Below are 11378 nucleotides of genomic sequence, written 5' to 3' on the forward strand. Positions count from 1 at the left end.
GCACCGGCTGCGGCTCAGCCGGAGCCGCCTCCCGCACGGCGGGGAGCGCTGCCCAAACCTGTTTCTGCAACGCAGGGCACGTCACCAGAAGAAAGCCGGCAACTTTTATCTTTCGAGGCCTTCGCATAAAGACCGGGTGGGAAACGCAAACGGGGGGCGGGGGGAGCCCGTATGAATTTATCACTCACGTAACAGCAAGTCAGGATGCAAACGAGAACTGGGAATTTCTCGGAGAACAAGAGCTTTCAGAATTAGTCCTAAAAATGATCTACAAAACTTGAAAGAATTACAAATCTGAGGCATCTGGTTAAAAAAAAAAAAAAAAAACAAAACCAAAACCAGTGATCTCAGAACAAACCCAGCCTTTTTTAATTTAAGAAAAGCCCACTGAGCTGAACAGCATCTACTAGCCAAAAATATTACCTATTCGTTCACAAACTGGATCCCCATGGGTTCAGGAATACACAACAGCGACTTTACTTATTAAGCACATCAAACTGAAAATAACTGGTGGAAAAGAAAAGACAGGAAAGAGACAGAAAAGAGACAATAACACAAAAAAAATAGATTGAGAGAACATTAGCTATTAACATACTGCAAATGAACCAATTACAATTATTCTGTTACACAAGCATCCTTCCTAACACAAGTGGCCAATTTATTTATTTTTAGGAAAACAGTCACTGCCAGTAGTACCACAATTCTTCTTAACAGAAGTATTAAATATGAAGCCCAATTCTCAAAAGCAATGAAACTAGGATGGTTTTATATGACGCTGTCTTTAATTCACTTCTTACTACCCTCAGGAGAAATATACATCCCAATTTTTACCAGCACTTTCTGCTGATACACATCTTTTCCTCATGATAGCAGCTGAAAAGGAGAAAGTGTTCCAATGGGCTGTAGCGTTACAATCCAAGTTTAACAGAAAACACCCCTAATTATTAGATGTACTGAACTCTGCAAGGCTCCTTCTCCAAAGACGCAGCATTTTTTCTACTCCTTAATGTTTACTTTTTGCTCTTTTATGGAGATTTAGACAAAAATATAATCAGCTGAAGCCCCAGAACGCCCAGACTGTCAGGTCTTCTGCTAAAATCGGCAGCTACAAACCCAGTCAGGACTGCAGCAGCTGCAGAACAAGCCCTTTGAAGTGAACATAGCTTAGATTGAAACAGCTATGAAGAAAGGAAACAGCAGAGGATTCTTCTTTTTATTTTTTAAAGCTTTTACTCACAAATATTCACCTACTACTACGTGGATAGAAAGCAAGCCTCTTTTGGTTAATTAGTAGTTGTTCTTTGTATGAGTCTCAGCCAAAGCCAAAGGAAACTTCAAAGGCCTCACTCGTCAAATGTCACAGCTTGTGCTCAACATGAAAATGCCAGTTCTGATCTGGTTGCACAGCTATACATCACGCTGATCTTGGGAGTGGATCCCTATTACTAATTAATTGCTAAGCAATTGTGTAACAAAAGAACAAACTTCTGTTGAAAAGATTTGGCAAAGTCACAGCAGTCGGTTAGTCGAAAACTCACTCTGCCAGCAAGTACAATCCCAATACACGTTCACGCCTCACGTGACAGCATCTTCTTTACCCATTATCTGTGTAATCCGTGGTTTATGTCTTTTGTTAGTTTGGTTTTTAATGCCTTATCTGCACATAGGACACTTGCAACTTTAAAACAAACAAACCACATCTAATGTGGACTACTTAAGACTGCATTAGAGTCGAGGTCTGCATTTCATTTTCTGGTTATGCTCCGTAACACAAATATTCTGTAGCATTCTACTGCCACCAGTGTGTAAAAGGAAAAGGAAAAAGGTATCAAGCTAACACTGTGGGAAGAATAAAACAAAGAGGAAATGATTCATAAAGGAATGAAGCCAAGAGACTGTATCAAATATTAAACCAATAAAACCTCTGCAAATTATCTTTTAGGGGAAAAAAAACCCGTAACTGGAATGCAATAAAGAAAAAAGGAAAAGACTTAAGATTCTGCATAGATTTTTGTCAGAATAAAAAAGATCTGCACATTCAGTAACCAACGTAATACATCAAAATTCATATTAGTGGTATATATTTGTGATCTATCAGATACTTCCTGGTAAATACTTCTTGCAAACCTTTAAGGGGCACAATTTCAAGTCTACATGACCTTTTTCCTCTTCACAAAGGCTTTTAAAACAGTGTTAGACATGAACAAGATTATTTATGACTAATTTGGAAGGATTATTCATTTTTAATAAGCTTGGTTTAGATCTCTCCCAGTGATACCAAAAAGAATAAACCAGGCTGTGCCAGCCCCATCTTTCTCTAGCTATTTTACATAAATGTGCAATCTGGGGCATCAACAGCCATCACATTCCCAAATGCACAGAATGGTTTAACTAACACTGCAGAGGTTAAGAATATGCACTCACATTCTCTCATTCAAGGGTCATTCTTACATTAATTTGGGACAATCTGGGTAGTATCTATTCCAAGATCAGATAATTTGTGAAGTGTTCTGACTTCTTAACAGCCTCAGAAATAGATGTGTGTAATGTTTATAATAGTCTTTAAATAAAACCAGAGTAACGAGTTCTTGCAGAGCAGATCCTCCAAAACTGCATTTTTAAAAAGCATTAACATTTTACATTAATAAATTCACTTCAACCCATAATTCTTAAATTTGTTGTAGCAAAACAGATCTGCCATACTAAGAGGTGCTGACCTCAGAATTCTGTTTAAGAAATTTATTAAGCACTCCACATCACTACCTATACAATTATACTGCAATTTCCCAGCACTTTTCTACAAAGACCATACTTTCTTCTCCATTAAAAACACATTCTCTATAAAGTCTTCCAAAGTGGTAACATGAAACTGAGAACTGAAGTACTTTTTTGGAAAATTGTATCTGAATATAGTACAATGAATAACTTGCTGTTTTACATGAGGCCACTTAAAAATGGTCATACATGTTACAGACTTGAGGCAGTATTCCATAAGCTGCTGCTGCTGTGCGCTTCCATTCCTAGGTGTACATGTTCTCAAAGACTCTCCCAAGCTAAAGGAGAACTATTTAGCTATTAAACCAGCATGTTCCTATCCCTTCCGATTTCACAGATTTAAGTTAACTGGAATTGCCATGTAATGTAATACAGCTTTCATTAAGTATCAGAACATTTCACAATGGTAATATTCCGCTCTGGGCATGAGTGCCCACTTCTGAACATTGCTTCCATGTGTCCAATTCACTGGTGTGTCAACATACCTAAAAACCCCTCGTATATCGGCACCAACCAGTCATTTCTTGTTTCAGAACAGTAAAGTTGTCCAAAACCTATTTCTCCTTTTAATCTTCCACAAGTTTGAAACACACATAGATAAGTTTTCATCATGGTTTTTGACTGGCAAAATGTCTGTTATTTGCCAAAACCTTTTTTTTCTTCAGAGAAAAAACAAATGTAGTGTCACTAAATACTGTTCTAAACTAAGGCGTCACAGAATTAGCTTAAGATATATATATGGTTAGTACTAACGTGCATGATACAGATAAAAATACAGTACGAAAATAAAATATGAAATACACTAAACCGTGTAGGATATTTTTAATTATGAGGACCAGAGCTTCTGTTATCTTTAAAATTAATAAAACTGCTATCCACTAACTTGTTCTTTGATTTGAGCAACAGTAAACAAGCTGGACAACAATTTACATAAATGTACAAGTTGAAAAATATTTCATCCCTGGCATAGCAGACTATTTCAATCCTTTTTTTTCCCCCTCCTAGAGGACAGTATCATGAAACATAAAGATGCAACAGAAATGGAAGGGCAATGCTAAATAAACTCTACAGAACAAGCACATCTTCCTTTACATGTTCCCAATAGGTGGCAACAGAATACCAAAAATACAAAGTAGTTTATAATTCTTTCTTCACCCACAAAATAATGGAAGCCCTGTTACAACTTCTATCAATGAACTTGCACCAGCAATTTTATTCAAATGAATTGTTGCATCTCAGCAACAGAAATTCCCAGGACAGTTAATGTCAAAAGCCAGAGAATTCACAGAACAGAAACAGAGCATTTATTAAAAAGCTAGTTGTTATGAAACAACTAACTGATGGCTTATACTCAGAGGTTATCTGAGGGAGTAAACTATTACAAGCAGGAATTTACAGTAACAAAATATTTCTGCACATTAAAGAAGAAATGTTAAGGAAGAAAGAAAATTTTAGACAATTTTTTGGTTTTGACATTCACACCTTGGTCTTTAGCAGTATTTATTTACAAGCCTGAATAAAGGGGTGAGCATTTTTAAACAAAGTTTTCAGCTGACAAACCCCAACTTTATCACAGTAGCAGGTCCATACTAACTCCCTGATTCTTTGTAAGAAATGCCAGGAAACCAGAGTTCTTCTTTCCTTTACAGTTACATGACTATTTCGTTTCAGTCGCACAGACCTATACAAATCAAGTCTAAATAATGACTACTTACTTGCTTTCAAAAACAGCTAAGTCACGGTCCAAAGAAATTGTCTCTGTCGTAATTTCCACCTTTCTCACACTGCCAAAGAAGTCTGTTATCAGAACATTTTGAGGGTCTCGCTGAAAGAGATCAGTTCGGTGCCCAGGTGTAGAAACACACAAACTTTTTGGACAGACCTGAAACTGGAAACCAAGATGGAGAATCATATCCTGTTCCTCATTCATAACAGTCTCTACATATACCTTCCACAAAGAAATTGCTATGAAAAGAAAGATAAATGCCACACATAACTTGCACTAGTTTCAGTACAAGCTCCACAGCTGAAAAAAATGGTTGAACAAAAACATTAAAAGGCATAAACATCTTGATTATGCAATTCAGAAAACCTTTATCCTCACAGTTATGCCATCTGAGTTTAGAAATGCTTCTGTGAAAGTCAACCATCAATTACATCTAACTGATTAAGTGCACAAATGTATTTCTGAATACAGATGCAGCAATGCTGCCATAACCTTCCAAAAAGCACAAGTGGGTATAAATTCTTCGTATTTACCAAAGGGAGACATGCAAGGTTAAACAAGCCTTGATAAGTAGCTAATAGTAAAGGCTTCATAAAGAAGCAAGAATTTACATTTTGATCGAAAAGAAAAAAAATCTCTTGGGTCTTATTTCTAGTTTATGGTCTGCAAATTAATGAAGAATTAGGATCTTCAAATATCAAGTGTTTTATGTACACTGAGTTCACAAAGACATCCTGCCAAACCTACAAATTAGCTGTATACCTTATTATTTATTTTACCAACGTATTTTGTCTACATATCAGATCCCCTATATCCAGCACACACTGCAACACCTGGAAGACAAAACCAGGACTAACAAACTGTTTTCAACGGACTCAATTCTGTATAAAGGAACATTTGCAGAAAATCAGAAGACATAACAGTGACAAATTTGTTGTAGCATTTAGAATATCTGACAAGACAGCATGCCTATTAAATAACAAGATTGTTATCTACCCAGCAGATATTCAAGGCAAAACCAATGCATTTTGGACACAGTGCCATTTTACACCAAGTCCTACCACACTTGCCAGAAAAGTCTCTAATATTTCCCACCTGGAAAGATTCCTTATTTCAAGGCATCTTGTAATGCACGTAATGTAATATAATAAATAATAACTGGTTTGTATTTTCATTAATAATGCTACATAGCTTAAAGTGCCATGAAATGCAGTCTAAGGCCTCACTCTCTCTAGCCTCCTTGATGAGCTTGCAAAGTTGAGTTCACGTCTCAGTCATCAGAAGGCACTTCACAACCAAACATACAACCCTACTAGGCACAGGAGCTAGACACACAACCCTGCTAGACAGAGGCGCTAGCTCTACAGTGCTCTGGACGGTTCCGTGAGTAAACGTTGCTGTCCATTCAACTGTCTCATGGGCTGCCCGCAGACATCATGGTAACCACGTGGGTTGTATTGAGTCCTTGTATACTCCAGCAACATAGAATATTTAACAGAACAGAAGAACGTACAGGACTATGAAGGATGCTCTCCACATGGGTACTCATCTTCCTTAATCTTAAATTCTCCAAGTGATTTTCACAAACAGGTCCATCAGGCACTAGGTCCAGAGCTCATACACCTAATTACATTAGTCATGGGTCAGCTCTTAGAAGGTTGCATTCTTAGGACAAAATCATAGCTCCTAATTAGCTCAATGCAGATGCAACCTCAAGTATCCCAGATTATGACTGACAAAACCTGTGAGTTTCAGTCCATATTTCCTAGCAGAAATTCTGTGCTCAGCCTGATGCAAAATGCATGGGCTTCTGTGGCTTCTTCTCTTAGGACAACAGAAGCCCTACATTTAAAAAGTTTCCCAGAGAGGAAACAAGGTACCTGGCTTTTCTTCATAGAGGACAGATTCTATCTCCCCATTCCTCCCTTCTGCCTCATTACAGTTTCTCTTTCATACTTTGTCTTTTTTGTCTAAGCCTGTAAGCATATGGCATTAGGCTGCTGGTCCAGGGAGACTTCAGCTCACTTTCACCTTTACCTTAACTGAAGCATACAAGCACACATATCCACTGAGCTCTTTTTTAATGATTCCCAACTCTCTTGTTGACAGAGTATCACACAGCTGCTGAAGAAATGATAGGGGCAGATCAAATCTTTCTGTTATCCTCCCTGTGAAGTGAAAATGAACTAGACTCATCAGTATCACACTTCCCCTACAAAGCCACTTGTCAATGCACACAAACCCTCTTAAGTTTCAGTTTCACCAAAATGCAATAAATTTTCTTCAACTCTGCTCCAACTAAGGGCTCAAACATAAAAACTAAGTCTCTGAAGTAAGCAATAAAAGTAAGTATTTGTTTTAATCCTGCTATTTGATGCATAAATCTATGCTGCAGTTATACCATTGAGCCTCTCTTCCAAGCTCTCAGGAGAGTATAAATGTCCCAAAACAACTGCATCAGCACTGAAAGTGGGAAATTGATACTGCACCCAACTATTTCTAACCTGTCCCACAACAATTTCCTACCATAAGATGCTGAGATGAATCTTGAACAAAAAAAAAAATGTGCAATGGCACTGAGAAGAAGGCTTCAGTATTAAAAATCTACCTATATAGTACCTGTGTGAGAAAAGACCTGCAAAGCAATTACACCACAGCAGATTAACACTAATAACTGACATCTTCTGACAAAAAAAAAAGGGGGGGGGGGGAACACTGGCTAAATGAAATACATTTGTTCATGTGTAGATTCTTCCAATTTTTTTTTAAATAAGATACTATTCAACTAAAGCTAAACAATTCCCCCAAACGGGAACTTTGTTATCTTGACTTTTCTTAACAACATTTTTAGGTATTTTATGACAAATGATATCCCATTTAGAAATTTATTTGAATCTCATTTTAAAAGTTCAAATGTGTGACATTTCAATTTAGTCTTTACTTTTTTGGAATTGTGATCAAACCGAAACTCAGTCATTTGCACAGCTTTATGCTATCCCTTAGCAACACAGATGGAGCAGGTGGGGAGTAGGTGGAGTGGATTATGAAAAAAGATGTCTCATTCTTTGCAGGAATGCAATATCCAAATCTTAGGTGGATGTGAAGAGAAGCTGTTTTAAGAGTAGCTGGAGAGAAGTAAAGAGGTGATGGGATAGAAGCGGTGTAACAAATACACAGTACTTCTGTCGTGGTTTAACCCCAGCCAGCAACTAAGCACCACGCAGCCGCTCACTCACTCCCCCCCCATCCAGTGGGATGGGGGAGAAAATCAGGAAAAGAAGTAAAACTCGTGGGTTGAGATAAGAATGATTTAATAGAACAGAAAAGAAGAAACTAATAATAATGATAACACTAATAGAATGACAACAGTAGTAATAAAAGGATTGAAATGTACAAATGATGCACAGGGCAATTGCTCACCACCCGCCGCCCGCCCCCCAGCCAGTCCCCGAGCGGCGAATCCCTGCCCCCCCACTTCCCAGTTCCTAAACTAGATGGGACGTCCCATGGTATGGAATACACTGTTGGCCAGTTTGGGTCAGGTGCCCTGGCTGGGCATGAGAAGCTGAAAAATCCTTGACTATAGTCTAAACACTACTGAGCAACAACTGAAAACATCAGTGTTATCAACATTCTTCACATACTGAACTCAAAACATAGCACTGTACCAGCTACTAGGAAGACAGTTAACTCTATCCCAGCTGAAACCAGGACAACTTCTAAAAGAGCAGACATTAGATATATCATAAGATCAAACAACTAAACATTAGCTAATAATTTTAAGGCTAGTTAGTGAGCCACTTCATATGTTATCCTGAGTTTGGATGGTATTATTTTTTAAAAAAAATCAGGCTTGGATAAGCAGTAGGTCTTTGTTCTTAAACCAGCACAACACTAACAGTGCATTCCAGTGCCAAAGTATCTCCTGTAACTGTTGGCAAATAAATGGGCTTATATCCTTACCATGGACTAACCATATGTCATTTTGGAACTCTTAGATGAAGTCCTGAAAAGCATGAACTCAAAATCAAGAGGTCATGTTTGCTGAAATACGTGCACATTATGACTCAGTACGTGATCATCACAAATCATGATATATTTGGGTCCATTCTCTTCCCTTCCCTGAGGAACAATAAGCCGATCGACGTACGATAAGATGACTTAAACACAATGTAAGGAATTCACCAGTATGGGCTAACTTCCCACAGCTCTTCCTGAGCGTTTGGCATATAAGCAAAAACAAAAACGCAAGGAAGAATGTTTAGATACCTTCTTCAAAGAGCTCAAAAGGTAAACTACTTGGCCAGCTAACAAGTTTCCTACAATTTTCACAACAACTGGATTAATATCCAGCTGGCTAGACCAGTTACACCATTTCCCAGATGGTGTCTTATACAGTAGAAACCACTGTTAATTTTTTATGACTTCTTTTTAACATCAATTCATTTTCTGCTTTACAGAATAGAGTTCTAAAGTGCTGTTTGAATGAACTGGCTAGAATAAGATACTTAATCAATAGAGAACTTGCATATTCTTCTATAACAAGATTTATTTTTAAGTTATCTGTACCCCATGATCAGAGGGTATTAAATTACAGGACAGAATTTCATTCCCATGGCAGTAAATGAATCTTGAATCTTAGTCACTGAATCAATTCTGTTAACAACACAAAATCTGTCAAGTGTGGGCTGTTTAGAGTGAATTCTACTACACATCTAGCAGCCAGGCTAACACCATCCTCTGTAGACAGAGGGTGGCATAAAACTTTTGAGCAGCTGCTCCTTTTACAGAAATGAATCAAAGACAACGTGTTCTGTAAGTGGTGGCTCTTAGATCACTGACACAGCATGTCAGGATTTACAGCTACAAGGCACCAAAGCATAATGTATTATTACAATGAAACTAGTATGGGAACGTGTATAAAGGGTTAATAGAGTAAATAAAATATGGTTACTTTTTATGTAGTCTCACCAGTGTATACATCTAACTGTTAGAGAGGCATTTTCATAGAATTTGTCATAGGTTATCTGGTTGGTATTTTTTTCTTCCTCCTGCCTTGTACCTGAAAGCTACAATTAATATTTACCTAAGATATAATTAACTCCAAAACCTGATGTATTTGGACATATATTACTCTGGAATCTAAGCAGATATAGAGAGAAATTAGTCTCTGCAGTGTTTGTGAGTGCACGGATAGAATTTTAACTGTTTAATCACCTTTGCAAAATAATATCAATGGCTGCCTTTCCCCATCTGCAAAGTGTCTCCTATTCATTAAGGTCATTTTAGAAGCTTCCCACTATCATTTTTCATGTGCAAATACTTCACTCCATTGAAATGAATATTAAATGAATACTTCATTCATTTTTCAATCATTAAAAAAAAAATCTAGCTAATTTTGGTTAATGTTTTCTGTAGCCAGCAAACCACTTCCACAGAGGACAATCCTTGAAGTGTTACACAACTACATTTAATAATGGCAAAAAGACCCTCCCCTCAAAGCTGCTTCCCAGAGAAACAGCAGGAGAACAAAAAGCATTTGGAGAACCCTACAGACAAAATAAATTAGTTTTGAAACTGTTAACGTCATTAGCATATTCATGAATGTTGAATATTCTACTTACTAAGTCATTCATATTTGTCTGACTGGCTGGATGAATTTCTTCCAAGAACTCTAGCACATAGAATGTGTATCTGTCCATAAGATGAACGCCAATCCCAAGATCAGGTTGATGCTTAAAAACAATACACAGCAGTTATTCAGCATTTGCAGGAGAGAACTCAGTATTTAAGAGAGGGAACAGAATGTAATAGCATGTTACAAAAGTTAAGCATGTTTTTTTCTTCTTAGGCAAAGAAAATTACTAGCCATGAAGAAACGTATTGTTGACAGGCTGAATAATACAGTTTATCTTCATTTTTCTGGGCTATATCCTGGTAATCTCTGTGTTTGCAAAAAAGCAGGGAACCCCTACTTCTTAATGTCCAGTACAGATTTGTGGGCTGTCTGAAGCTTCTTTGGACTTGGAAAACAGGGCTGAGAGAGACAGGTTAAGGTAATCCTGACCTGCTGGTTTTGATCTGGCTAGGATCTCTCTCCTATCGCTCCTTCTGCAACTCAGCTGGGATATAATTACGAAACCTGAAAGGTAGCGGGTACTTTTTTTGTGCATCACGTGTAAGAAGTCCTAGACTGAATATTCCCCACAAACCTCCCAGCAGTCTTCCCATAAAATTTCTTCCTATCCTAGGCAATGCATAAATTGGCCAGCAAGCACAGAAATCCATTGTTAGCCTGGGTCTTTGGGACAGTGCACAAAAACAAGCAGGAAAAGCACACTTAAAAGTTTTTTCAAAACCACACTTTGTAACTAAATACCTTACACACTTAGCAATTAGAAGGGAATTTTTTAGATAAAAGTCAATGGGACCTATGCTTTTAGCTCAGGTACTTTGAAAATTGTCTTCAGGATCACAAAAATCTACTTACTGATAAAGAATCTTCTCCTACTTGGCTGCTAGCCAAGGCCATTATATTAGGTGAATAAAATCGTTCATACATGGATGCTCCTTGACAAGTATCAATAATAAATAACAATTCATTGTACCTGAAAGAAATAAACAGCCTCCTTACCCATCTCTCTTTAAACAACATATACATACTTTGCTTTTTAGTTACCAGGATAGCTGCTAGGAACCTAAGGAACAGAAGAGTTCACACTGATTGATTGTAACATGTGAGTTTAGTCAAAGCAATACATTTAAGCAGCTGTAACTGCAGGAAGCTGAAAACAAAAATTAAAACTCTTCTTTCTTGTATTGGTTTTATGTGGCAAGGTTTTGGTAGCAGGGGGGGTTACAGGGGTGGCTCCTGTAA

At 37.6% G+C, this 11378-nt stretch overlaps 1 protein-coding gene across 2 annotated transcripts in view; it reads right to left on the minus strand.

Annotated features, from left to right (window-relative positions):
* Nucleotides 1–11378, minus strand: part of PIGK (phosphatidylinositol glycan anchor biosynthesis, class K) — a 75777-nt gene that overhangs the window by 52583 nt on the left and 11816 nt on the right. For both annotated transcript variants that reach the window (XR_775322.1, XM_010582531.1), the window contains exons 7-9: nucleotides 10992–11109; nucleotides 10126–10236; nucleotides 4491–4663 (exon numbers count right to left, since the gene is read on the minus strand). Coding sequence is in view for 1 of the 2 variants with exons in the window: in XM_010582531.1 (XP_010580833.1) it covers nucleotides 4491–4663; nucleotides 10126–10236; nucleotides 10992–11109 (402 nt within the window). In the remaining variant the exon portion in view is untranslated. The remainder of the gene's footprint in view (nucleotides 1–4490; nucleotides 4664–10125; nucleotides 10237–10991; nucleotides 11110–11378) is intronic.

Source organism: Haliaeetus leucocephalus, unplaced genomic scaffold (assembly GCF_000737465.1).
Source record: "Haliaeetus leucocephalus isolate CR32 unplaced genomic scaffold, Haliaeetus_leucocephalus-4.0 Scaffold848, whole genome shotgun sequence".
NCBI lineage: Eukaryota > Metazoa > Chordata > Aves > Accipitriformes > Accipitridae > Haliaeetus > Haliaeetus leucocephalus.